This window comes from Cebus imitator, unplaced genomic scaffold (assembly GCF_001604975.1).
Source record: "Cebus imitator isolate Cc_AM_T3 unplaced genomic scaffold, Cebus_imitator-1.0 Scaffold165, whole genome shotgun sequence".
Taxonomy (NCBI): domain Eukaryota; kingdom Metazoa; phylum Chordata; class Mammalia; order Primates; family Cebidae; genus Cebus; species Cebus imitator.
Window position 1 is genome coordinate 2,566,486 of NW_016107480.1, and position 26,126 is coordinate 2,592,611.

General features: G+C 40.3%; 1 protein-coding gene across 6 annotated transcripts in view; it reads right to left on the reverse strand.

Annotated features, from left to right (window-relative positions):
- Positions 1-26,126, reverse strand: part of CDKAL1 (CDK5 regulatory subunit associated protein 1 like 1) — a 717,953-nt gene that overhangs the window by 105,696 nt on the left and 586,131 nt on the right. For all 6 annotated transcript variants that reach the window (XM_017544096.2, XM_017544095.2, XM_037744111.1 and 3 more), the window contains one exon: positions 19,123-19,185. In XM_017544096.2, coding sequence (XP_017399585.1) covers positions 19,123-19,185 — 63 coding nt within the window. The remainder of the gene's footprint in view (positions 1-19,122; positions 19,186-26,126) is intronic.

The window sequence follows — 26,126 nt, forward strand, 5'->3', positions numbered from 1 at the left end:
CGGTATCACGTTATCAGATTAAGCACAATATAGGTAAAACTAGAAATTCAAAATGGCAAGCTCATGATGGCGATTTGAGCAATACGAATAGAAACTGACTTATGAGGGGCAGGAGATGCAGCCCAAGCAGAGGACATAGGCCCACATGGTGAAGTTCACAGAAGAGGCAGAAGCAGAAAAATAAGCTGACTGCAGATGCATAAAAGGGTCAAGGTTGAGGGCTCCACTGAGATGGGAATGGGTAATGATAATAAAGCCAATTAGCATAACTTATTCTCTAGAACATTTGGGAGTAACACAACACACATATTGTGTAGATGTGTAGGACCCAAGCACGGTATATCTTAAAGTATCCCAGCTGATTTTAATGTGCCATCAAGTTTGAGAATCTCTGGAATGGAGGGGGCATCGCTCCATTATAAGGGGCTTTACCCTCTTTATGTGATTACAGAGAAAAGAACAGACTTCTCTTAAATCATTCCCCTTAATTTCACATAATTGGGAATAGAAAGATTGATTTTAAATATGAAAGATGGAAATACTGTGGAAACACAGCTGTCCACACATGCTTTTTAATTTGCTATGTGTACATGGAATACAAAAGATTCGTCCAAGAAACATCTTCTAGAGCATCTGTATGAGAGAAACTCTGACCTTGAAAAACATCAAGCTCTTTCTTTAAACGAACTTTGATTGAACATCTATTATGCGTCAGCCACGGTACTAGTCCTGCAAGGCTGCATATAGACTTTAGTTAACACAAGCCCTGACCTCAAAAACTTCAGTCATCAGGGGAGACAAACAATGAGGGTGGGGAAACACAGAGATTGTGGGGGCATGTGAAAGGGACAGCTAACTCCCCAGAGAAGCTGAGAGTAGAGGAAGACAGGAGAGCTCCCAGAAGGAAGCTCCAGCTCTGCTTTCTGATGGCGTACTAGTCCATTGTCACACTCCTATAAAGAACTGCCTGAGACTGGGTAATTTATAAAGAAGAGAGGTGTAATTGACTCACAGTTCCGCATAGCTGGGGAGGCCTCAGGAAACTTACAATCATGGCAGAAGATGAAGGCGAAGCCAGGCACCTTCTGCACATGGTACAAAGGAGAATGAATGCAGGAGGAACCACCAAACACTTATAAAACCATCAGATCTCCAGAGAACTCACTCACTATCATGAGAACAGCATGGGGGAATCCACGCCCATGATTCAATCGCCTCCACCTGGCCTCTCCCTTGACACACGGGGGTTATGTGGACTACAATTCAAGATGAGATTTTGAATGGGGACACAGCCAAACTATATCACATCGGGAAAGATGAAAGAGATGAAGTAACGGTGGTTTCTAGAAACAGAAAACAGCTTATGCACAGACACCGAGAACAGCGAGCGCGTAGCATATTGGGGAAACCATGAAATATGAGGTAAAAGGTAAGAAGCAACTTGCCGCGAAGGGCCTTATGTGCCATGCTGGGGCTGTATCCTGTAAGTGACAGAGGGCTACGAAAGAATTTTACACAGGGCATCAACAGTCTGGATGGCATTTTATAAGTATCTCCGTCAAGGCAGTGGGAGAAAGGGTTGGATTTGGGAGAAGTCAGTGAGAATGGAAACAGGAAAATCAGTTTGGGAGAGATGAGGAAATCCAGGAGAAAACTGACACAAAGCGGACCTGTAATCTTTCTAGATTAGGCCTCACTGTGGCAATGGCCACAAAGACAATGAGCTCAAATCTAGGTAAATTACAGAAGCAGATCTGGGAAAATGAGAGCAATCAAAAGTAGTGGGTCAAGGGAGTCAGAGGAGTCTAGGATGACATTCTGGTTTTGGCTCAGCAGCTGGAGAGATGTAATACTCACCAAGGTAATAAATTCAGTGATGGATTTAGTCCCGGATACAGGGGACTTCAGCACCATTCAAAAGAAAATGCCCCCAAGTCTGTTGCATGTATGTCTGGGATGCATCTGAGCTTCCATGGCCTACCAAGGAACAGAACTCTATTGTGAACGGGCAGCAGCAACATCAGAGAGACAAAATGAAGAGAAATGTGAAGAAGGAAGCCAGAGAGGCTAGAAGAAACCCTGATAGAGATGTATGTTAGCAAGCACTATCCCAATTATCAACCTGTTCCCTGAAAATTACAACACACACACACACACACACACACGAATATTTAGATAAGTATTTTGCAATCCTTGAGTGAAGTCTTAAGTACGTATCTATTACATATTCAAAATTTTTATGAATACTTGATTTGAAAATGATTTTTCATCCATGGATTTAAAAACCATTTGGCTTTGTTTAAAATGAGAACATGTGCATGTTACAACTGAAGTGAGAAGTAGTGAATGTTTAAAGCTACCAAATACAAAAAGAGAAAGCTGAATCACTAATCAGTCCTAGAAAGGTATTCCTAATGGATGTGAAGCGTTAGCAGCTGCTGACCTTTGGGGCGCTAATTTCGTGATAGCTGGGTAGCAATTTAACTCTGTTGTTCTAAGCCTTAGGGCAGACTGCCATAGTATTTCAGGAGGAGGTAAGAGGTTTGCCTCATGTTTCAGAGCCGACTTTCAGGTTTGGACTTTTATCTTCTTCACGTAAGTGAAAGGTTAGTGACTGTAACGTCACATAAACACATCAAAAACAGGTTTGTGATAAAAGTGGAGTTTTATAACATGTGGGAGTGAACTTCACCTATGTAGAGATGTTCATGCAAGAGCAAGGTTTCAGTTCCTGGACACAGGGCCGCGGAGGGGGCCCAGGCTCTGCTGTAAAAGACAGGTTGAGTTTCCAACAAGGCTCTGACTTAAGTAAGCCCTAGGAACTAAATTTAAGGTAGCAATGTCCACACTTAATTCAGAGTACACTCAGAGCCCTTCAGAGTTTTTATGCTCTTTGTTTTGAGATGGAGTTTCTCTGTGTCACCCAGGCTGGGGTGGAGTGTTGCGTTCTTGGCTCACAGTAACCTCCACCTTCTGGGCTCAAGTGATCCTTCCATCTTAGCCTCCTGAGTAGCTGGGACTGCAGGCGGGCACCACCGTGCCTGGCTATTTTATCTATTTTTTTGTAGAGACGGGGTTTCACTGTGTTACCCACGCTGGCCTCCAACTCCTTGCCTCAAGTGATCCACCTGCCTCAGCCTCTCAAAATGTTGGGATTACAGGTATAAGCCGCTGGGCCTAGCCACTGTCAGAGTTTTAAAGACACTTGTAAGGTGGGAAAAATAATATTAGCAAGAAAACCTGGGCTACTGGTGGAGAATGAAGTCATCCCAGCTAGTCCTGATATCAGCCAGAAATCATATTTTATAAGCATGCACATCTACACACATGCACATATACACAAATATTCATAAAAACACATAATGTATTTCCTATCTGCTCTTTTTAAAGTAACCAAATCTGGCTGGTAGAGGTGGCTTATTCTTGCAATCCCAGTATTTTGAAGGACCAACGTGGAAGATCACTTAAGGCCAGTAGTTCGAGACCAGCCTGGACAACATAGTAAGACCCTCCCTCTACCAAAAAAAAAAAATAAATAACAAAAAACTGGGCATGGTAGTGTGTGCCTGTATCCTAGCTACTCAGGAGGCTGATGTGGGGGAATTGCTGAACCCAGGAGTTCGAGGCTGTGGTGAGCTTACATGAGTGTGCCACTGTACACCAGCCTGGGCAACAGTGTGCGATCCTGTCCCTAAATGAATACATAAATAAATTACAGTAACAAAGGAATATTACATCCTACACTCCCAAAAGGCTGAAAACAGAGGGGCCTATGCAACATGGAAATACTCAGTTACCTACAGCCAAACTAACGAAAGCAAAGTTTATACAGCTACGTACTCTATTGTTAGAAAAGGCTAAAATTCAAAGAGAAAAGCATAAAGGATATAGACTCAATGAAGTAATCAAGGCTTTCTTAAAGACCATACTCTTACGGCTGAGGAAAAGAAAAAAACTCCTATGACCTCATGTTCCATTAAAAAACAAAAAGAAATACGGTACTTCAAAAGGAAGGCTTTATTTCTTTACACTTGCTGCAGTGGAAATATATACTGAATAACAATAGTCCAAGACCACATTATTTGTACAGACAGTGTGATATATTTTAAAAATGCAAATTCTAAAATGTAGGACTTACACAAATCTTTACACGAAGTTCTTATTAGGATCCTGTATAGATTATGTAACACATTTTGACTCTTGTTTGGATAATTTTTTTTTTTTTTTGAGACAGAGTCTTGCTCTGTTGCCCAGGCTGGAGTGCGATGGCCTGATCTCAGCTCACTGCAACCTCCACCTTCCAGGTTCAAGCGACTCTCCCTGCCTCAGCCTTCCAAGTAGCTAGGATTACAGGCGCCTGCCACCACGCCCAGCTAATTTTTTGTATTTTTAATAGCGATGGGATTTCGCCACATTGGCCAGGCTGGTCTCGAACACCTGACCTCGGGTGATCCACCCGCCTCGGCCTCCCAAAGTGCTGGGATTACAGGCGTGAGCTGCCGCGCCCAGCCAGATCACATTTTATGTCAACAATATTCTGAAGAACTCTTTCAATTCAAAGTTTTTAGTTTTATTGATAAAGGTTTTTGAATGTTTAAACTGAGTTCCGTAGGGCTTAGTTATCTTTAAAATAAAATCAGGTGGTTTGTGATAAAGTCTAGAGGTTTTGGTGTGTATGGGGGACAGGTCAGCAGAGGTAAAGACCACAGAACCCCAAAACCCATGACCACTGCAACCGTTAGGAAGAATTAAGATCTCCACACACACGCTGCTTAAGTTTTAGAAGAGGAAACATATTAATTCCTCCAATCAACAGACATTGACAGAGCACCTCCCATATGCCAAGAACTGCTTTGGGTGTTGGGGAAACAGCATTGAACAAAATAGACAAGATCCGTACTTACATTCTAATGCCTGTAACTTCACATTAAAACAACAAGTTATTTACTGAACATATACCGTGTGGTGAGTACTAGTGGTAGAGCTGACATTCTAGAAACTATGATTTTACTGCAAGAATAGTCACTTACTGCGCACTTACTGTGTGCTACATGCTATTCTAGATGCTTTCCATTTAATCCTAAGACAATCCTCTAAGGCAAGTATTAGCAAATTTCGGTGATTCTAAGATGCACATTCTTTTGTATTTTAGCATTTCTCAATTCAAGACACCACTGTAATGGGCTTTTTTTCTTTCTTAGTGTTACGTAAATTAACGGCTAGCCTTACAATTAATAAGACTTAATAATGGCTTAGAGTCTATGAAATGACATATTCTCATTTTACAGAGAGAAAACCGAGGCAAAGAAAACTTAAGTATCTTGCCAATGTCATATAGCTCGCATGTAGAAGAGGCAGAAATTTTAAAATGTGGATTTTAAAAGTTTAAAATCAAAGACCAAATCACTCTGTTTTGGTGGCGATTTCTAATAACCAAGTGACACCACTCATAAGAGAAATATAAATAACAATAGGGAGATATCTTTGTTTCCCCAAGAGGGAAAGATTTTAATAGTCAGTTGACACGGCGTGTAGTGGAGGGCGCGGGGAAACAAGCACTCTCACCTTGCTGATGGGCTCGGACACTGGAACACTTTGCTGAGTAGGTCTCATGCCATATCTATCATGATTTAAAATGTACACACCTAATATCTACACATTCCACTTCTAGGAATGTATCCTAGAGGTAATAGTTATACATGCATGAAGCAACATGTGAGATGTTTCACTGCAGCACTGTTTGTAAGATCAAAAGCATCAGACGCCACTCAAAAATCCACCAGCAAGAGTCTAGTTTAATAAGCTGGGTGAGTAACTGGTATAGTATATAGCTTTTTTTAAAAAAATGAATGAGGTAGCTCCTTATGTACTATTTAAAATTATCTCCAAGATACACTGTAAAGTGAAAAAAGAAACAGAAGACTTTCTAGTATGTTAACATTTAAATTTTTAAAAAGCACATATCTATATAAAAACATACTGACATTTATACGAAGGTATGTATTTGTGTATTCATAAAATAACTCTAGAGGCATATACACAAAACCAGCAACAGTGGCTGCCTCTGGAGAAGAAAATGGGTCTCTAGGACAAGATTACAAAGGGAGAATTTCTTTGAATATGGTATTAAGTACATGTATAAATTAATTTATAATTAAAACCAAGAGGAAGCTTAGTACATTCTCCCACAGCTGTGGCTATGACTACTGGCACATTCCAACTGCATTAATTTTTGCAAAGACAGAGCACAAAACTGGGAATTTAAAGACTGGGTTTCAGCCCTGTATTTGCTGTGGAATGATGGGTAACTACCACGTATAGTTACGGTATACAGATTCAAAGAATAGTACAATATCCTTCATGCACATAACACATTGACTTCTAGTCCACAATTCAAGGTCTTCCCCTGGCAGTGGGGAGACGACGCCCCTGCCCCATTGGATTGTAAGCATCTTACTGTAGCTATTGTGCCTACCTCCTAGAAAAAAACCTCAAATGTTTGTTAAATGGAACTGAATTCTATGAGCATACCAAGTCAAGTAATAAAGGTATATACAAGTCAGAGTGGTAGCAAGAGGTGAGAACAATCCTCTGTGTGTATCAGAAAAGAGGCAAAGAAGGTAAAATTAAACTGGGTCTTGAAGGGTGAGTAAGAAATCAAGAGGACAAAAGAGCCTTTCTTCCTGGAACAGCAGAGGAGGGATGGAGGAGGGCAGTGAGAGTCCAAGAGGTCTAAGGGCCTTCCCAGCTCTACAGCTGAACACTCTTACTAGGGAGAATGGATGAACCTAGAATTGAACCTAGTATTGAGTTTTTACGTTACTGTCTCCAACAGAAGAGAAAGAAGTACCCAAATGCGCCACGTTGAAGAGCCCAGGCTCACAATAGAGGAAAAAGCAAGAACACTTAAGAAATTGTGTGGAGAAAGGCAAAAGGAGGTGGGATACTAAGAAAATGTAAGTATAAAGAATGGTATAAGAAGATCATCAACAAACATGGAAGGAGAAACTGAAAGCAACAAAACCCATGACCACTGCAACCGTGAGAAAGAACTAGGATCTCCACACACACGCTGCTGAAGTTTTAGAAGAGGAAACATATTCATTTCTTCAATCAACAGATATTTACAGAGCACCTCCCACAGGTCAAGAACTGCTCTGGGTGTTGGGGAAACAGTATCAAACAAAACCGACAAAATCTCTCCTTACATTCTAATAACTATAACTCCACATTAAAACAACCAGTTATTTACTGAACATATACCACATGGTGAGTACTAGTGGTAGAGCTGACATTCTAGAAACTGTAATTTTACTGCAAGAATAATAGTCATTTATTGAGCACTTACAGGGTGCTAGACGCTATTCTAGATGCTTTCCATTTAATCCTGTGACAACCCTCTAAAGAAAGTAGTAGCAAATTCCATTGATTCATACTTTCTAACAGAAAGTAAACCAGGGAAATGGAGTTCTCAACAGGAAGAAAGAAGAAGGGAGAAGAGGAAAGGAGCAGAGGAGGGGAAGACGGGCAGGAGGAGGGGGAGAGAGAGAGGCAAATCCTAAGAACATCCGCTGCATCCAGTGAAACTTTTGAGTTAGAAATGAAAGTGTCCATAAGAAATAAAAAGTAAATAATAAACATAAACAAGCAGCTTTAAAAAGATGCCTCTGCTGCCACCTGCAAAGCCTAAACTGAATTTGAGATTTCTGTTTTAAGCATCCTAGCTGGATTGTTATTATACTTTAAAGTAATTAAAAGTGGAATAGTCTCCTTTCTTACCCATGTGTCTACCACGTAATGATAGTTAAATTCAAATAAAGTTGAGTCTTTAAAATTCCTTTATTTTTATTTGACACATGTGCATTTAAAATGTCTCTGGAATTCTTAAAGGCACCCAAAGGCAGAGTGTTGACTAACGGAAAATATTAACTATCATTAGAAGAAGCTGGTTGACTTTCTTTCCAGATGCTAAAATTCTCTGTTTTCCCAATTCAAAAGTGTTAATGTTTATGTTTAAAAAGTGCAATAAATGCTAACTGTAATCATGTCTTCTTAATCTTACATGAAAACCCCAGAGAGAAGAAATTACTGGCCCATGGAAATACTTTCAACTCGCTATTCTTTGTAAACAGAAATCTGTAGTGGTTTTGTGCAACCCTGAATCTGTGTTGAAGGTTGGTAACCATCTGAGAGTGGCCTTTTAGTTGCTGTTAAAAATATTGCTGAGGAAGACAAAGGCCGGCCTGGGGAGCCCATTCCGCAAACATCATCAGCCCAAACCACCAATTGCAGGACTCTTGAAGGTCTTCAAATGGGAGCAGTGGAGCAAAAGGGGGAAGAAATCAGTAAGAGCTTCCTCACTTCTCCAGTGGATGCCTATATTCCTTGTTTGAAACATCAGCAGCAATACTGTTTCTCAGTACGTCTCAATATAAATAACTTCAGCGACAAAGAAGTCATTAATTATATTTTACTATAAACTGCATCACGGAGAAACAAAGTGTACTTTCAGGGGTAGGGGAGATTGGGAAATTCTTCCTGGAAAATACAGTATGGACACTTTTTAGCTTAATTTTTCTTTGTGCCTTCTGAACAATTTTCCAAACAGGTTCCCCATGTTAAAACTTTGTCAACAGATCTGAGAGAACCAGAGTCAAAGGAAAAAGTTGCCTTTTCTTCTTAAATGAACCAATAAAGGCTTAAAAACCTGTATCTGACACGTGTTAGCCTTTGATGGCGAGGCCAGATTTTATACATAATGGCAGGATCAGGAACAGCAAAAAACTTCCTCAGGTCCTCTGAGGTAAACAAAGGGGAAGTTTTACAATCATTTTGTATTTCATTCCATGGTGGGTGCTGTTTGTGTTTCGAGCCTCAGTTTGCCCAAGTGTGATGTATAATGCTCATGCAACTAGGATTTCCAGCTAAAAACAGAGCACATAGCTAAATATAAATTTCAGATAAATAATGAATAAATGTTTTTGAGACAGGGGTCTCTCTCTGTTGCCGGGCTGCACTGCAGTGATGCAATCACAGCTCACTACCACCAGCAGCTCCTGGGGTTAAGCAATCCTCCTACCCCAGCCTCCCAAGTAGCTACCAGGGCATACCACCACACCCAGGTGACTTTTGTTTTGTTTTTTTTGGGTAGAGATGGAATTTTGTCATGTTGCCTAAGGTGGTCTTGAATTCCTGGGTTCAACAGATCCACCCACCTTGGACTCCCAAAGTGCTGGGATTACAGGCGTGAGCCAACTGCGCTCTGCAATGAATAAACTTTTAGTGTAAATATGTCTCACATATTGCAGAGAACTTTTTTTTTTTGAGAGGGAGTCTTGCTCTGTCACCAGGTTAGAGTACAGTGGTGCGATCTCAGCTCATTGCAACCTCTGCCTCTTGGGTTCAAGTGATTCTCCTGCCTCAGCCTCCCGAGCAGTTGGGACTACAGGTGCGCACCACCATGTCCTGCTAATTTTTGCATTTTTAGTAGAGACGGGGATTCACCACGTTGGCCAGGATGGTCTTGATCTCCTGCCCTCGTGATCCACCTGCCCTGGCCTCCCAAAGTGCTGGGATTACAGGCGTGTGCCACCATGCCCAACCTGCATGGCACAGTCTAAAAAAATAATTTATCTGAAATTTGAATTTAAGGGGGAGTCCTTTATTTTATTTGCTAATTCTGGCATGTAACAGGCCTTATATATCAAGTAGACAATGTGCTAGCCAAGTTTGTCCTCTGGATGGGGATGAGAAAGGTTGGTCAACACACACTGGTGGGGAGACACAGGAGAAAAAACAAAGTGTTGATGGTGCAGGATATGTATCAAGACCCTGACACTGTCAAGGGAGAAAGAGAACGGGGATCCATCTTAACTGGGTGCAAAGACTGATAACAAAGGACACACTCGGGGCAAGTGGTGGGAGAACGGGAGGTGAGCGGCCCCGGGACGGATGGGAAGGACTCTGGCTCTTGGCATGGTGACTGCCGTTCCTCTTCGTCCCTTTGCTAGTTTCTTTCTTATGTTAGTGAATTTCATAAAGGAAATACATAACCACTGACAGTTGAAACACAGATACTTTTAGGATTGGTAAATAATTTGAAAATACAGTAACTGCCATATCTTTGTAGACCTGTTGATTAATTTATTAATACCTTTATACTGAATGTTAGCAAAGAATTTCATCATAAACTTTGCCTTCTCCCTATTACTGATATTCTGGGAATTCTTGGATGGGGAGGTGCAGGGGAGAGAATATGCTACTAAGTAGAGTATTCTTAAACAGTGACCTGGGAAACTTTCTAATCTCTGCACTGTGACCTCACTTGTCCATAAAAGAAAGCCACAAGCGCTGGTTAGTGTTGGATCAACTGAACAGGGCGGCATGCTCTCTCTGTCTTACCTGCCCTGTGGACATTTTCCCATCTCCATGTATCATCACTTTAGCTGATTTTCTTTTCAATTTTTCTATGTTTTATGCTTTAGCCTCTGGCTGAGCCTATTTCTCTGGTTTGGAAATCCCCGGCAGTGTTGGCCCTAAAAAACTCCAAGCCTTTGATGGGGACCACTGTGCTGCCACCTGCCTCAGTTCCACCCCTCATGGGAGGGGTGTCAGGGAGAAAGGCAAGTTGGACAGGATTCTATTTGAAACCCAGTGCCCAACAGGGTCTACCAATCACCTGCCAGTTTTGTGTGGTATGAGACCTAAGGCCAGGCTTAAATCACGTTTCCTTTGCCCCACGCTGATGCTGAATTGCTCAGGCTGGGGAAGAGTGGAGGTAAGGGTGGCGGGTGTTAGGATCAACTTGACTGCTTTGCTGTGTACTTTGCTGGGCAGTCATTCAGCGGAGTCCTCAATGCTTTCCTCCTGTCTAGTTCTTCCTCGATCTTCTGTCTCTCCTTATTCCTTCTCACACCTCTATTTACGTTTTTCTTTCCTTTCTTTCTTTTTTTTTTTTTTTTAAGAGATAGGATCTTCTATGTTTCCCAGGCTGGACTGCACTGGCTATTCACAGGCATCATGATTGAGCATTACAACCTTGAACTCCTGGGCTCAAGAGATCCTCCGGCCTCAGGCTACTTCATAGCAGGGACCACAGGCTGTGCCACCATGCCCACCCACACCTTTATTTCTAGATAGTTTACCTACTTACGTTTACATTTGGGGTTACAGAAAGGAGTGGGAGGAGGCTGACTGACCTTGAGCTTAAATAGTGTTGATGTCATTCCATTGTTCATTAGAGCATTTGACACTAGATTTTCAGTTCCTTGTAGCTCAGAGGCCATGAGCAGGGACTGCAGAGCTGGACTGCTCTGTAATTTACTAGCATACTCACCTTACAGTGTTGGTATAAAGATAAATGAGTTATGTGCTTATGTAAAGCTTTGAGAATACTGCTGGTTACGTGGTGTGCTTTAAATGGTTGCTTTATTACGATATTAATCATCATAATAAAAGTCTACTCAGATTTCAGTCTCCTTGTCAATCCTTGGGGTAACTGGCTGAGCAAAATTCTGGCATCTATGGGTCTCTGGATATATCTTCTTAAGAGTATCAAATTTCTGCCATATGTAAATACTTCAATTCTACCCAACTCTGCAGTTACAGTAAGAAAATAAACTGATATATAAAAAATAAAGCTTAATTTTTAGAATAACGCCATGTTAAAAAGCCAAAGGGGAAAATATACAGGTATGATATTGAAATGAGGCTAAAAAATATATAGGTATAATTTTAAAACATAATCTGGTACTCAAATCACAAGCTGATGAGGGTTAAAAATGAGGAAAGTGCTTTTGCATTGGATTGGCATCAATTTGAGGATGCAAGGACTGGCTAGAGTTCCCCTCTGCTGAAGCAGGGAACAGCTGAGCGAATTTTGCATCTTTCGTAACAATTCCATGGTCACGCTGAGATACTCTGATAAACAGAAGCACAGATTTTACACCAAAAGAGCTCTTCATCTTCAGTATGTCCTTTATTTCAAGGCTGGGTCATTCGTTTGGCTTCAGAGCGAGGATGGTGAAATAGATTTAACATTTACTTAAGTACACACTCCCCTGCCTTTCAAGGGCATACCCTGAGCATGGGTATCAGTATAAGGACATGTATCAATAAAACAATAAGGAATCTCATCAGCTAGACATTTATGCCATTGTTCTTGATATTTAACAACATCCCTAAAATTACTTTTTAAATACTTTTTTTATTTTTGCCAAAGATGAGAAATAGAGTTAAGTGCACAAATGGCTTTGGACAATCTGCTGCAGAGAACTGTTTTAAGCATGGTATAAACATGCCAAATCAATAACTTGTTTCTTTATCTGCATGTGCCATGAAAACCTGGCTATCATAGAGTGCCGGATCCATTAAAAACTGAATTTGCTATTTCCAGACAGCAGATAGCTCAAAGCTCAACAGGGCCAGCAGGCAGTAATCCAAGCCCACATCTCTCTCTCTAGAAGAACAACTCAAAGCACTCTGTTGCTACATTATGTTATTCAAAGCACAGGAGATAATGAAGGCTTGACAATACCAAGCTCTCAGGATTGAGGGAAGTGGCCATTATTCTTCAGACATAAAGAGCTGGGTGAAGAGACTTTGTAATCTTAAATCACTACACAAATCTGATTAACAGAGAAATGTAAGTCAGTAAGTAATATCTGAAATGAAACTATCCCTTTTACGTGTTTAAGAAACCGATGTCACAGAGACTCCTAGTCTTTGAAGGAAGAAGGGATGGTAGCACAACCCAAGGCTCTTGACATAGATTTTTGCTATTTGTCTCTGCCCAAAGCCGCAGGAAATACTTTACATTTTTATTACATAGTATTTTACTCTACATTGGTAGCTATGAATTCCCTGTACGCCAGCAGATATGAATTAACTACAGATCTTAAGGTAGTCGCAGGAAGTGTGGATTATTGATATATTTATCAATTTTTTGCATATTTAATACTACAATTAAAAATTCATTGTACTGATACACTACTTAAAATTATCTCACTCAAGTTATGACTGGAGCAGTCTTTCTTTTATCTTTTTTTGAGACAACGTCTTGCCCTGTCATACAGGTTGGAGTGCGGCAGTGCAACAGCGGCTCACGGCAGCCTCGAACTCCTGGGCTCACGCCATCTGATCCTCTGGCTTCAGCCTCCCCAGCAGCTGGAAACGCAGGCACGTGCCACCACACCTGGCTAATTTTTAAATCTTTTGTAGAGACAGGGGTCTCCGTATGCTGTTCAGGCTGGTCAAGCGAACCTCCCCTCACAGCATTCCCAAAGTACTGGGATTACGGAGATGAGCCACCATACCTGGCTTAGTCTTTCTTTAAGATAAAATTATAGCAAAAAATCTCAAACACTAATATTTTATTGCATCTAATTATTTAGATAATTTGGAGTGATAATGATTCTACTTTCCTCATCTTTTATCTCAAACATTTTTTTGGTCTCATATATACATACATATATATATATATATATATATATATGGTCTTGCTCTGTTGCCCTGGCTGGAGTGCAGTGGTGCAATCATAGTTCACTGCAACCTGGACTGCCTGGGGTCAAGCGATCCTCCTGCCTCAGCCTACCAAGTACCTGGGACTATAGGTACACATCACCACACCATTTAGATATAGGGTCTTGCTCTGCTGTCCAGGCTGGAGTGCAGTGGTGCAATTGTGGCTCATGGCTCCCTGCAGCCTGGACTCCCTGAGCCTAAGAGATCTTCCTGCCTCAGCTTCCTAAGTACCTGGGATTACAGGCACACATCACCACACCTGGCTAATTTTCTTTTTAAAACACTTTTTGGCTGGGCGTGGTGGTTCATGCCCGTAATCCCAGCACTTTGGGAGGCCGAGGTGGGTGGATCACCTGAGGTCAGGAGCTCGGGACCCACCTGGCCAACATGGTGAAACCCTGTCTCTACTAAAAGCACAAAAAGTTAGCCAGATATGGTGGCACATGCCAAAAATCCCAGCTACTTGGGAGGTTGAGGCAGAAGAATTGCTTAAACCCAGGAGGCAGAGGTTGGAGACTGTGTCATTGCACTCCAGCCTTGGCGACCAGTGCGAAACTCCATCTCAAAAAAACCACAAAAGCTAAAACAACATTTTCTGTAGAGATGGGGTCTTGCTATGTGCTCAGGCTGGTCTCAAACTCCTGGCCTCAAGTGATCCTACCGCCTCGGCCTCCCAAAGTGCTGAGATTATAGGTGTGAGCCACCATGTTTAGCCTATTACTTCTTTTATTCAGCACTCCTGTAGGGATACTTCATTTACCATATCTTCTTAAGAAGCAGCTGCTCCTAAGAGACTTTTCAAGCTAAGAAGTTATTCCTAACATACCAGTGTTTCCAAAAATTCTATTTTTTAACAAAACATCTGTTTCTGAATGTAAATGGATCCATTATTTTACCCTAGGACCACTGAAATGTACAGGGGTATTTGGGTGTCTAGGTCTGAATTAAGTGGTCTTGGGCGGCTACACTTTTGGAGCTCCTCTGCTAATGGCCCAAGAGTTTTCGTGGCCTGTCCTTGCTCTCACTTAGGATGCTGTCGCTTCTCGCTAGAGCTCTGACTGCTTTCTGCAATAGCCACCCTCTTATTACCTTCTATTAGTGTGGACCGTGTTTTGGGAAACCAGGCATCAGTTTAAACTGATTTGTTTTAAAAAAGAGATTGAACTGTTTGTGGATGAGGGACTGAAGAAGTAATGAGGTGGGTGAGGAGAATTAAACAATAATTTTAACAATCTGGGCCTACATAGGCTTTTTTAGAGGCTCTGAGTTGTTTTAAAAAGCTGAGATTGCTGCACAAAAAATGCTCTGATTGAGTAAAGCAAGATTGTTAGTTTTCTTTCTACTCGCAGGCTAACTTACCAAGTGCATACATACATAGGTGTTTAGTGACATATATGAATTTGCTTCTAGTTCAGCTGACACATGCATACATATGTAGAAAAGTAATTAAATAATGGTAGTTATCAAAAGAAAAGCCCACGTCACCAACACAGGAGCTATGTATCTCACCATGTTTCTTCTCAAGTGTGTCCACTAACATGTCAACATATGGAGAAAAATTATTACTATAACAAGTCACTAAAAGAGAACAAGGAGCCCACTTCACAAAATACAGAATAATAGTGACTACATATTAAAGACTCACTTTTTTAGCAGAATGCACATTAATTCATGCAGATTAACTATGTTTAGAAACCTAACTTTGCAGATGTTAAAAAAAAAAACACTATAGAAGTAAATATAACTTTTTCCTTCCAAGCATTTCAATTTTTTAGAATAACTTTCATATTAGCAGATTATAAACATGTGTGTTTAGCTAATAAACTTAGATTTCCCCCCCACACACAATTCTAATAAAATCTAACAAAAAAGAGAGAAAGAGACAGACTTTGTTATATGCAGAGAAATGTCTTCTTCAGGCTAAGAACACACAGCACATGCTAATTTGCATGGTTTTAATAAAAGCGTTCTAATTCTAGCCTACTCTAAGTTACCTGTGTGATTTACCAAAAGAAAAAAAAAATCAACTCCAGGTTGGCTTTTTGTGACCTGAAAGCTCTCTGGACCTCTAACCTTCCTTAGTGCTTAGTATGTGGTGTGTTTTCAGAAACTAGAATATAAGTTATGCTTATTACCTGTTTATTAAAATGACAAAGGAAATAACATAATGTATAAAGTATAACCAGGTTATCTGCTACTCTGGATTACCTTTAACAATGTTCTCTTTTAGAAGGACAGATAAATGGGAATTAACTTTTGCCAAGCCCTTTTGTATGAGTCTTTATTTGTTATAAGAATTCCTGAAAACAATTTAAGAAATGGACATGGAACCAGAGACAGTAATCGAATAAGAAATTCGTCCAGTCTCAAGCAACATTTCTTAGTGCAAGAAATAAAGTATTTTTTAAGCCTTATTCTGGGTACGTATTTTGCTCTGAGCTTTATTTGCTTTTCGCAACAGCATTTAAGAGAAAACCAACTGACCAACTTAAACAATGGCTTTGGGGTATGATTAAGACATGCACCTAGGCTCACTCAAACAACACGTTTGTTTAACCTGGTGACTTTCCTGTGTCTGGGGTCAGGCAGGAGCAATCTTGGTTGGGGGAAGGAAAAAGAGCAAATACAACTGACTCACTGAGAACAAAATGGGCGCACTAACTACTCTTCGTAATTACGACTGTTTTAACAGTTTCTGGTAGGTAAGGCTATCATTTAAGTGACCCACTATAATTTGGGATGAAACCCCAGGAAATTATGCCAACTTTAGAATAGGAGTTGCATTTCTGAGTTTACTCAGCATGATGAACCACTAAAATGCTGACGGTTTTTTTTTTTTTTTTTGGCATAAACTTACGTCAAGGAGAAAATGAACATTAAAATGAGTATAGCTAGGGAGGCAAATTATTACAGCATTCACTCCCAGGAGCAGACCATAATTTATTTTACTTTTTGCATCTTTTTATTACAGACAATTTCAATCATACAGAAAAAAGAATAAAATAATGACCCGTCCAAACATCATTCAGTTTTGATAATCACCAACACATGGCCAATTTTATTTTATTGTACGTTTTCCACTCTCCTCTTTGAAATTATTTAAAAAAAAAAATCGTTCTTTTAGAGATGGGGTCTTGCTCTGTTGCCGAGGCTGGAGTGAAGCTCACTGTAAGTCGAAATCCCAGGCTCAAGTGATCCTCCCGCCTAAACCCGCCTGCCGTAGCCAGGACTACAGGTGAGCAACACCATGCCTGGCTAATTTTTAATTTTTTAAAATAGAGACAGAGTTTCACAATGTTGCTCAGGCTGGTCTCAAACTTCTGGTCTCAAGCTATCCCCCTGCTTCAGACTCCCAGAGTGCTGGGATTACTGCCACAAGCCAATGCATCAGCCTGCATTAAGGCAAATCCTAGACAACTGATGTATTTCATAAACGCTTTCACTGACAATATATGTATATGTTTTCATAAAGATCACTCCGGAAATCTCACTGAGCATGAGATGTCTAAATCAACTTTAACCACGTCTTGTAAAATATTTTACACTAAAATCTATCTGTCTAGAAAACCAATTTGTTTGAATACAAGTCGGTAATTAAAATGACAAAATAACTTTAATCACAACCCTCTATTCATTTATGGCGGAAAAATAGTGACATTCTCAGATTGAGAAAATGGTGTATGTTCCTTTATCCCTATGGTTCTAGTCTCTGTGGATATTCCAATCAACAAGAGACAAAGTTAAAAGTAACATGCTCAGATTTGCCTGGATGGAACTTAGAAAAGTAAAGTAGGTAGAGGCTACTAAGGGGGCTGGGAGCACTTGGAATAAAACTGTTCCATTTTCCTTTACTACTGTGCATCTAGAATAAAACAGAATGCCAACAGGCCAAAACTTAGGAGCTTCAAAAGGCACTCATCAAGCAGTCTAGCTATTTACAATAATTTATTACCACTCTTAAAGCAAAGATCAAAAGGAACTCCATCTAGCATTTAGATTCAATTCCTCACTGCCTGATGACTAATTTGTAGAGGAATGAAGGGAAGCCAAAATAATCTGAGGTGACTTTGATAGTATGCCACAAAGGATATGAAGAGGAAGCCAAGAGAAGCTGCAAATGGCTAGGTTCCATTAAGGGTTCTAATAAAAGAAGAATGGAATTTCCCTTAACTGTGAATTTAAAAATGTTAGAAGTGGGCAGAACTTAGACAAGCCAGGGAAAACCTCTGATTTGCCATCGCCTTTTTTTTTTAAAAGTTGCTGCTGTTAAACGTTAACTCAACCACTGCTGCACTTAGGTTCATTAAACGGCTTCGTCTAAAAAAATGCAACGTTACCTTCAGAAATCTGGCCAATCTCATTCCTTTTGCTGTTGTATAACTGATCAGCCTGCTCCTTCTGTCTGCATTGTCAGACACTATTGGCTCTCTCAATCTCTTTCAACATTGCAGCATTCTGCAGTGTGATTGATTTAGGTTGAAAAATTTAACTTGGAATGATGTAATTTTTAGTATTACATATCACCATGGTCACATGAAGCATAAAACATCTCTTTTACAAGTTTTTGGTGCTTAAGTCAATTGGTCACTATAGAAACACTAGAAGCTCGTGTTTCAAATTCTTTCAACTTCTATGAACTGGCACAATTTTTCCCTCCTGAATCCAGACATCTCTGTATTTGCAACTGAGGAAAGTAGTTTTCACACTACTTATTTTGGCTAGTTAAAAAATCCCTACCACATGTCTCCCTGTAAATTCATAGATAAAGATTTAAGTTTATATTAGCATTTCAACTGTGCAAATTTTTTGTTTGCTTCTGAAATCACCTCGAATTAACAGATTTATCGGAATCTTACATGGTTTAGAAGTTTTGCACAAGTCTCAGAAACCTTGTAATCTATTCCCCCATGAAGATGTGGTGTTAAGCATTTTCATAAAAATGACTATATTTTTATCTTTTTAAAAGAGTCCTTATCTTTTACAAATATATTGTAAAATACTTACAAGTGAAAAGATGTCTAGGAATTCTTCAACTATGAGGGATGGAGAATGTAGGGTATAAATGAAACAAGACTGATTATGAATCTATGCAACTGCGGGATGGGTACATGGGGGTCATTATGTTATTTGGTCATTTTCTGCATAGCAAAGCTCCAGGCAGCAGGTACTTCATATCTAATGCTATGTACTAATTTTTGTTAGGTCTTTTATTTAGAAAAATAACTTCCTATCAGGAGCAATGAAGAATCGAGTTTTGCAGTCAGCAGTTCAATCATCTTTACCAATCCGAAAGTCAAGTTCCTCCAGTACAGTGTTGGGAAAGAAAAAACAGAAGCCAGCCAAACAAAATACACCCCAAAATGTGTCTTTTCACTGTCTTTGACATTTCAGTGCCAATATGTAACTAGATTTCAATGTGAATAAAATAGAATTATTTTAGTTCAGACATATAACATGTTTGTTTTCTTTAAAAAGGATAAAGGGCTAAAAAATTAAAACTGAAATATAAATGGTAAGTGTATTCAGAATCACCATATGTTGGTGAAAATTGTAAATTCGCAGACTTTAATATCTAATATGCTATTAATATTCTTCTCTTACCTTGTGATCATATGGACTGTAAGAATGAAACACCCGAGAAAGATCTTTTGTCCTTTGCTTTTTCTGTGGAAAAAAAAACAAAAAACACACAAACAATTGAGTTGGCAGCAGACAAAAAATATACATGTGTGTATATATCTCTATCTACATATATAAAGATTGCTTTTTACAGATTCTTTCTTTGTGGAGGCTGAGGAGACACAGTGATGCAATTAGAAACCAAAGTCACTTTATGGTTACGTGGGTCATTGTCACAGAGCAGCCAGGTGACCTCTTCCTAGAAGATTTCATAACTAAAACACTAATCATCATCAAAAACTCTATTTGAAAATACACAACCAAGACTAAAATGAAAACAAAACCGAAAAATAAAGAAAATTTAATACAAAGGGCACTTCCAGTTACAATGTAATACCAACTGCTGTTACTCAGAATTGGGCACAGACATGCGTTCATTTAAATGATACACCTCCTTCAGGCTTCCTGGTTACAGCTTGGGTCTCTCTGCTTGAGCCTGCAGCTGTGAGGATACCTTTACTGTGTCACTGCTACATAGCCTAGGTACCTTGCATGGTGTTTTACACACAGTAGGCACTCAATAAATAGCGGCTAAGTTAATGAATAAATGAGAGTATCAGTCAGACAGGCATATAACTCTTCTTATCTGTAACGATCACACATAAGCCTCATAGGTTAGTTATGAAAGAGAAGGCTCTTTTGGGTGGGTGCGGTGGCTCATGCTTTTAATTCCAGCACTTTGGGAGGTCGAGGTTGGTGGATGACTTGAGGACAGGAGTTCGAGACCAGCCTGGCCAACATGGAGAAACCTCATCTCTATTACAAATACAAAAAAAAAATTAGCTGGGTGTGGTGGTGGATGCCTGTAATCCCAGCTACTCAGGAAACTGAGGCAGGAGAATCGCTTGAACCTGGGAGAGAGAGGTTGCAGTGAGCCAAGATTGCACCACTGCGCTCCAGCCCAGGTGACAGAGGGAGACTCCATCTCAACATAAAGGAAAGAAAGAAAGAAAGAAAAGAAACGAAAAGGAAAAGAAGAGAGAGAGAGAGAAAGAAAAAGAAAGAAAGAAAGAAAAGAGAAAGAAAGAAAGAAAGAAGGAAAGAGAAAAAGAAAAAAAGAAAAAGAAAAAGAAGAAAAAGAAAAGAAAAGAAAAGAAAGAGAGAGAGAGAGAGAGAGAGAGAGAGAGAGAAGGGTCTTTTCACTTCTAATGACGTGTTCTTCTTGAGCTTAATCCAGGCATTACATGAGACCCTCTCCATCCCGCTCCTTAGTGTGTCTGTGACAAGCAAGAATTGTTAGGTTCTCTTATTACAGCCAACTAGTTAATATATAAGTGGCTTTCTTCCTCATCCAATGTGAACCCTGCCCCATAACCACCATGAGTAATTTGTGTATGGTTCCAAATTGTCTATGCGTGCGCGTGTGCGCGCGCGCACACACACACACACACACACACACACACACGATTACCACTACTTTCAAAGAGAAGAGGTCATTCTATATACAGTTGTCCCTCAGTACTCCCCATAGATACCAAAATACACTGATACGCAAGTCTCTTATGTCAAATAGTGCAGAATTTGCATATAACCTACACACATCCTCCCATAGGCTTTATGGCATCTCTAGATTGCTAATGAAATGTAAATACGATATAAATAGCTGTTACACTGTATTTTTATGTGTATTATTTTAAATTATTGTATTATTATTATTATTTATAGTTACCCCGTCACCCAGGCTGCAGTACAGCGGCACAATCATCGCTCACTGCAGCCTCGAGCTCCTGGGCTCAAGGGATCCTTTTGCCTCAGCCTTCCAGCTGGGATTACGGGTGCGAGACACTACGCTTGGCTGTTGTTTTTCATTTTTTCTGAATATTTTTGATGCTCTGTTTGTTGAATCCGCAGATGTGAAATCTGTAGTCATGGGACTACACATTTTCTGAAATTTCCTTTTTCCACTACACAATTTGTCCTGGCCAAACTTCCTTGGTTGTACCTACAGATCAGCAATTCCCTAGAGGGAGTTTTTCAAAGTTTTTCAGATCCAAAATCTGAATTTTCTTTTTTAAATTCCTTTGCATTTTAATTAATTCTTTCATACATGAATAAGTCTTATATCCTCAAATGGACCATAGACTCCTCGAGGACAAGAACTATCCTTCAGTCCCATGCATTGGTTACCTGACAAATGACCCTAAATGCAGGTGTTTAATAAATATTTGTTGTTGACAGCATTTTTGCAAACTTCTTTTTTTCTATTTCTCATCTGTGTTCCTTTCTGTTTTTGTAATTCACTTCAACTTTTAAAAATATAATCATAATCTTTGCACAAACATCTCTGCCAGCCTGAGTGTATTTAAAAATAATAAATTATGGAAGTCCAGTTTCAGGATCAGACAGTACACACATTTATTACTCTAACAGATAAACTCAAATTGCCTCCTCCCCACAATACTGCACCAATTTGCCCCCTCAGCAAGAGTGAACAAGAGAAGGGATCTCAGATTAAGTTGGTAATTCTTAAGAATTTCTGTCTTCCATTTAAGGGTTACAACATTTCTAAATTTACAGAGGTCACCAACGTTTTTAGAACAGATACTGAACAATTTCCCAGCTGGCAATTACAGAATTAATTTCTTGTCCATCGCAGGTTAGCCCAAGACCACATCTTGAAATTCTGTCATGCAGGTGGTCTGTCTGTCCTCAACACCACCCGTCTTGCTTCTGTTTCTACTCTGATGTCATTCCAACTGCCAGGAGGCTGTGCTTCTGTCTTTACTTGTGAATGAATCCTTGACTGGTATCCTGTTCTAGGGAAGTTCTTTACTTCCTTCAGTGTCCTCAGGGACACATCAATCACACCTCCCCAATGACACAGACCCCTGCCTAGCTCCACAGAATCTTCTGCATCTCCTTAGTTAAGCAGTTGGGCCTGATATTAACTAGGACCTTTTAAATAGAATCATTTGTACATACTCATAGTTCTCTTGTAGATCAGTTTCCCTATTTCCCTATTTCAGAGCTGTCTCTGAAGTCACAATTCCAGTGGCAGTCCTTCAAATCACTTGGCCTTGACACCCACTGAAAAGTCATCTCGCCCGCAGCTCAGCAGAAATTCCAGTCTCCTCTCTCCACCTCTGAGCAGTGCTTCTGACCACCAAACTCTAAAGTAATTTAACACTCCCTTCCCCTGGACAGCAAAGATACATCAGTAAGATGACTGGAAACACTTCCCGTGGCTAATGAAACATTAGCTCTGTGAGCTTTGGAATCTGCTTTGAACAGATCATTTGCCCATCAAAATTTCATTAGCTTATAATTTTTTCTCTTCTTCCCATACGCCCACTTATTTGGCAAAAGAGTTCTTGCCTTATACTTGAATCAGAAGTATACTTCTTATTGATGGATACTAAAACTTCCTTTGTTAGGAGACTTGACATAAAACACTGGAGAAAATATTTTCAGAATGGAAAAAAAAAAAGAAAGGAAATAATGCTAGATAAAATAAAATAGGTAGCATATCAGTATGAAACTTAGGAGGTGCCTCAAGAACTAAGGCATATCAGAAATGGCTGAGCTACCAGCTTGCATTGGCAGGTAGATAAGGAATATTCATTAGTTGTTTTGTGTGACTTAACGTAGGTTTTGATTTTACTTTGATAGCTCTTTTTATCGTAAGTACCTCAATTCTAGGAAATAAATGAAGTATAACTAAATAACACTATTCATATTAGCCCCCAAAGAACTAGTAAAGAAATAAAGCCTTTTCTGAAAACAAATTTATTATATACAAATACAGTGAAGTCTTGGCTACGCATATTGAAGGTTATAGGTATCCACCCAGTTAAGTGAAAACCACTGCTATTCTTCCTCTGAGGTCACTCATACAACCCAGTGGAGTATCTTCTGGAATCCAGAACAGGGGATGGCAAACTGTGGACTCACAGCCAATCCAACCCACTGCCTGATTTTTCTTTTTTTTTTTTTTTNTTTTTGAGATGGAGTCTAGCTCTGTCGCCCAGGCTGTAGCTGAGATTACAGGTGTGTACCACCACACCTGGCTAATTTTTGTATTTTTAGTAGAGACATGGTTTCACCATGTTGGTCAGGCTGGTCTCTAACTCCTGATCTTGTGATCTGCCCGCCTCAGCCTCCTAAAGTGCTAGGATTACAGGTGTGAGCCACTGTGCCCAGTGGCTTGTGTTTATAAAATAACGTTTCAAAGAAATATAGCCATATCCATTTGCTTATGATATTATTTATGATTGCTTTCACGCTATAACAGCAGAGCTGAATAGTTGTAACAGAGGCCAAATGGCCCACAAATCCTAAAGTATTTACTCCCTGGCCCTTTATAGACAAAGATAATCACCCCTGATCTAGAATCGCTATCCCTGACCATGTCTACTTCTGGCAGTAGTCCCTTAGCTCCAGACCAAATGAACAACTAACTATCCTGCAAAATTCCTGGCTCCTCCTGTTTGCTCAATGGACAGTTCCAAGAGCCAATCATAACCTACATAATGAAACCCTGGGATGAACGTAACAAGGCTTAATAACAAGTAGCTCTCTTGTTTTCGGGATATTTGCTCACTGCTTCTACATACAGGCAAAAAATATTCCAAGTGGCTTTCTAGAGCATGCTGAAATAGATATGGCGCTTTCAGAGCTGTCTGTATTCACACTGTAACTGCTGATGACAGAAGAAAATCTTTACTAAGTTCTAGCACTAGAGCCAAGTAGGTTTCATATGTGAGTAACTAAAACACGGCCATTATTGCTAGTGAGCCAGTTTCTCCTGTGCAGGCAATGCTAAGAGAACTCCTCTACAAAACCAGTCGAGCCTTGCTATCAGCAGTTTTAACTGAAACGAAAAGCTGAGCCAAAAATGGAATAATTAAGTATTTTCCTATTGCATCATAGTGTATGTCTAAATTACCTCCCAGTTTTTAGCCTGTTAAAACAAACATCTCAGTCATGCAACCACCTGTTAGTTCTCCAAGTGTTTAAAAAGTAAACATGTTAAACAAGTTGTGTGATGGACTTGTAACAAGGGTGGCCAGAGCACAGTGAGTACGGCAAACATTTCCCCCAAAGTGTACAAGGTAACTTCAGGCTACCTGCATCATTAATCCCAAGGTACAGGCTGCAGAGATGAGAGGATATTTAAAGTAATTACATGCTGCGTCCTGCATTCCATGTGGGCTGCCGTGGGTTTAAAAAATGAGGCAGTGTGCAAGTTTGGTAAAACTTCTAGATTCCCGAGAGGCTGAACCTCTGTAATCTTCCTCCTACAGGCACTTCATAAATTACTTTCATATTCTATTCTCCAAGGACAGAAAGCACTGATGACCTTGTTTTCTTATATTCATGTTTAAACTCCCTTTTAGACAAAACCAAACAAAACTAAAGACCCCAAGGGAGTATTTTTAACAGTTCAGGTTTCCAGACAACGTAATCATTTCAATTTTTATCAAAGATATGCAAAAGAGCTCCGTTCTGAGAGCGGCTGTCCATGTACTAACAGCTTGTGTTGTGAATGCGGGGTTACACGACCAATCGGATTTCAGCAATATCCACGAACTTCACTTCTTTTGGTTCCCCAAGGCAATGCAGTGCCTTCTGTGCCCATTCTCTAGTTGTTGATTAAAGTTTTCCCAAACAAAACGGCGTTTTTATAAGGAACAGCTATAAGACTATGGACTTCATTTCTACATTTCAGGATTCTGGAAAACAATAAAGCTTATACGTTTTCAAGGGGTTTGATATGTTTAAGGTATATTGCAATAAAATTTAAATGTTCTGCAAGCCTTCATCATACTTTATGGTAAGAAGCCAAATGAGCAGGTCTGAGTTTCAGGAAGCTGCATTTTTCCTGCTCCCCTTCCGGTAGAGATTCTAAGTAGTTAGCCTGTCAACTGGCAAGGCAGCAGAAAGGTAGGAGGAAAAGTTAAGGAGCCAAGACAACTCAGGAACTAGACAATCAGGTTCTGAATAGAGTTACGCAGGAGTGCCCGAGGGAAAAAGCAATGGTGGTCTGGTGGAGGCTAAGAGACTTACACCTGAAAAAAATTCCAAGAGACTGGAGTCCAATTCCAGGTAATAAATGCTAGGGCTCCAGGATTGGTGAGTTACTCTGTGACGGAAACAGACACTGAGCGGGAGTTAAAAAGCTACATCATAAGGCAAAAGGGCTGAAACGGCCAAGAGGTGCAAGATGAAAACAACGAATGGCTGAGAGTCACGGAGTCCTTGGTGAAGAACTAGTCAGGAACTGGGGAAGCCACGCGGAGGACACGCGCTTACCAAGACGCAGTAAGGGACGCGGAAGTCAGGGATAGGAAATGAAGCGGCCAGTAAACACTGCGAGTTTAGTGAAGGTGTGGACTGATGCTAAGGCAGGTGTGATGTTCACCTTGGGAACTTCCTGCAGGGGTGGGTTCCAAAATGAGGGTGTGTGGTCAATGCTGGGCCCAATTCAGTCGGCAATGTGACAGCGTTTGGTGATGGGAGAGTTCGGTGTTTGATAAATACAAGAATAAAAGAACTGAGTCCACAGATTACACTTTTATAGACTATAAGGAAGTAGGCTGAATATAGGTACATGGACACTGAGAGAAAAGGGAGGACTTAGTGGGGCTGAAGGAATGGCTACATGATTAGAACACATAATGCAAAAAACACAGGGACAAATGATCAAATTTGTGCTTTAGAAAGAGCTTCCAAACGGTGCTAAAGATAAAGCCCACATGGGAGAAAGGCAAGAAGCCGAAGACAGTATGAGAGGCAGTTGCGAAACCACTCAGAAAAAGTAACACCTTAAATTAAGCCTGGGGCAAGGGGAGAAGTCGGCACAGATCTGATTAACAGCTGAGAGGCAGGAAGGCCAGCTCTTGGTAACTGATTAGATGGGAGTGTGGAGAGGGAACTGCAGAAGAGGACTCACAGGCCACTGGCCCAGATTACCAAACACAAGTACC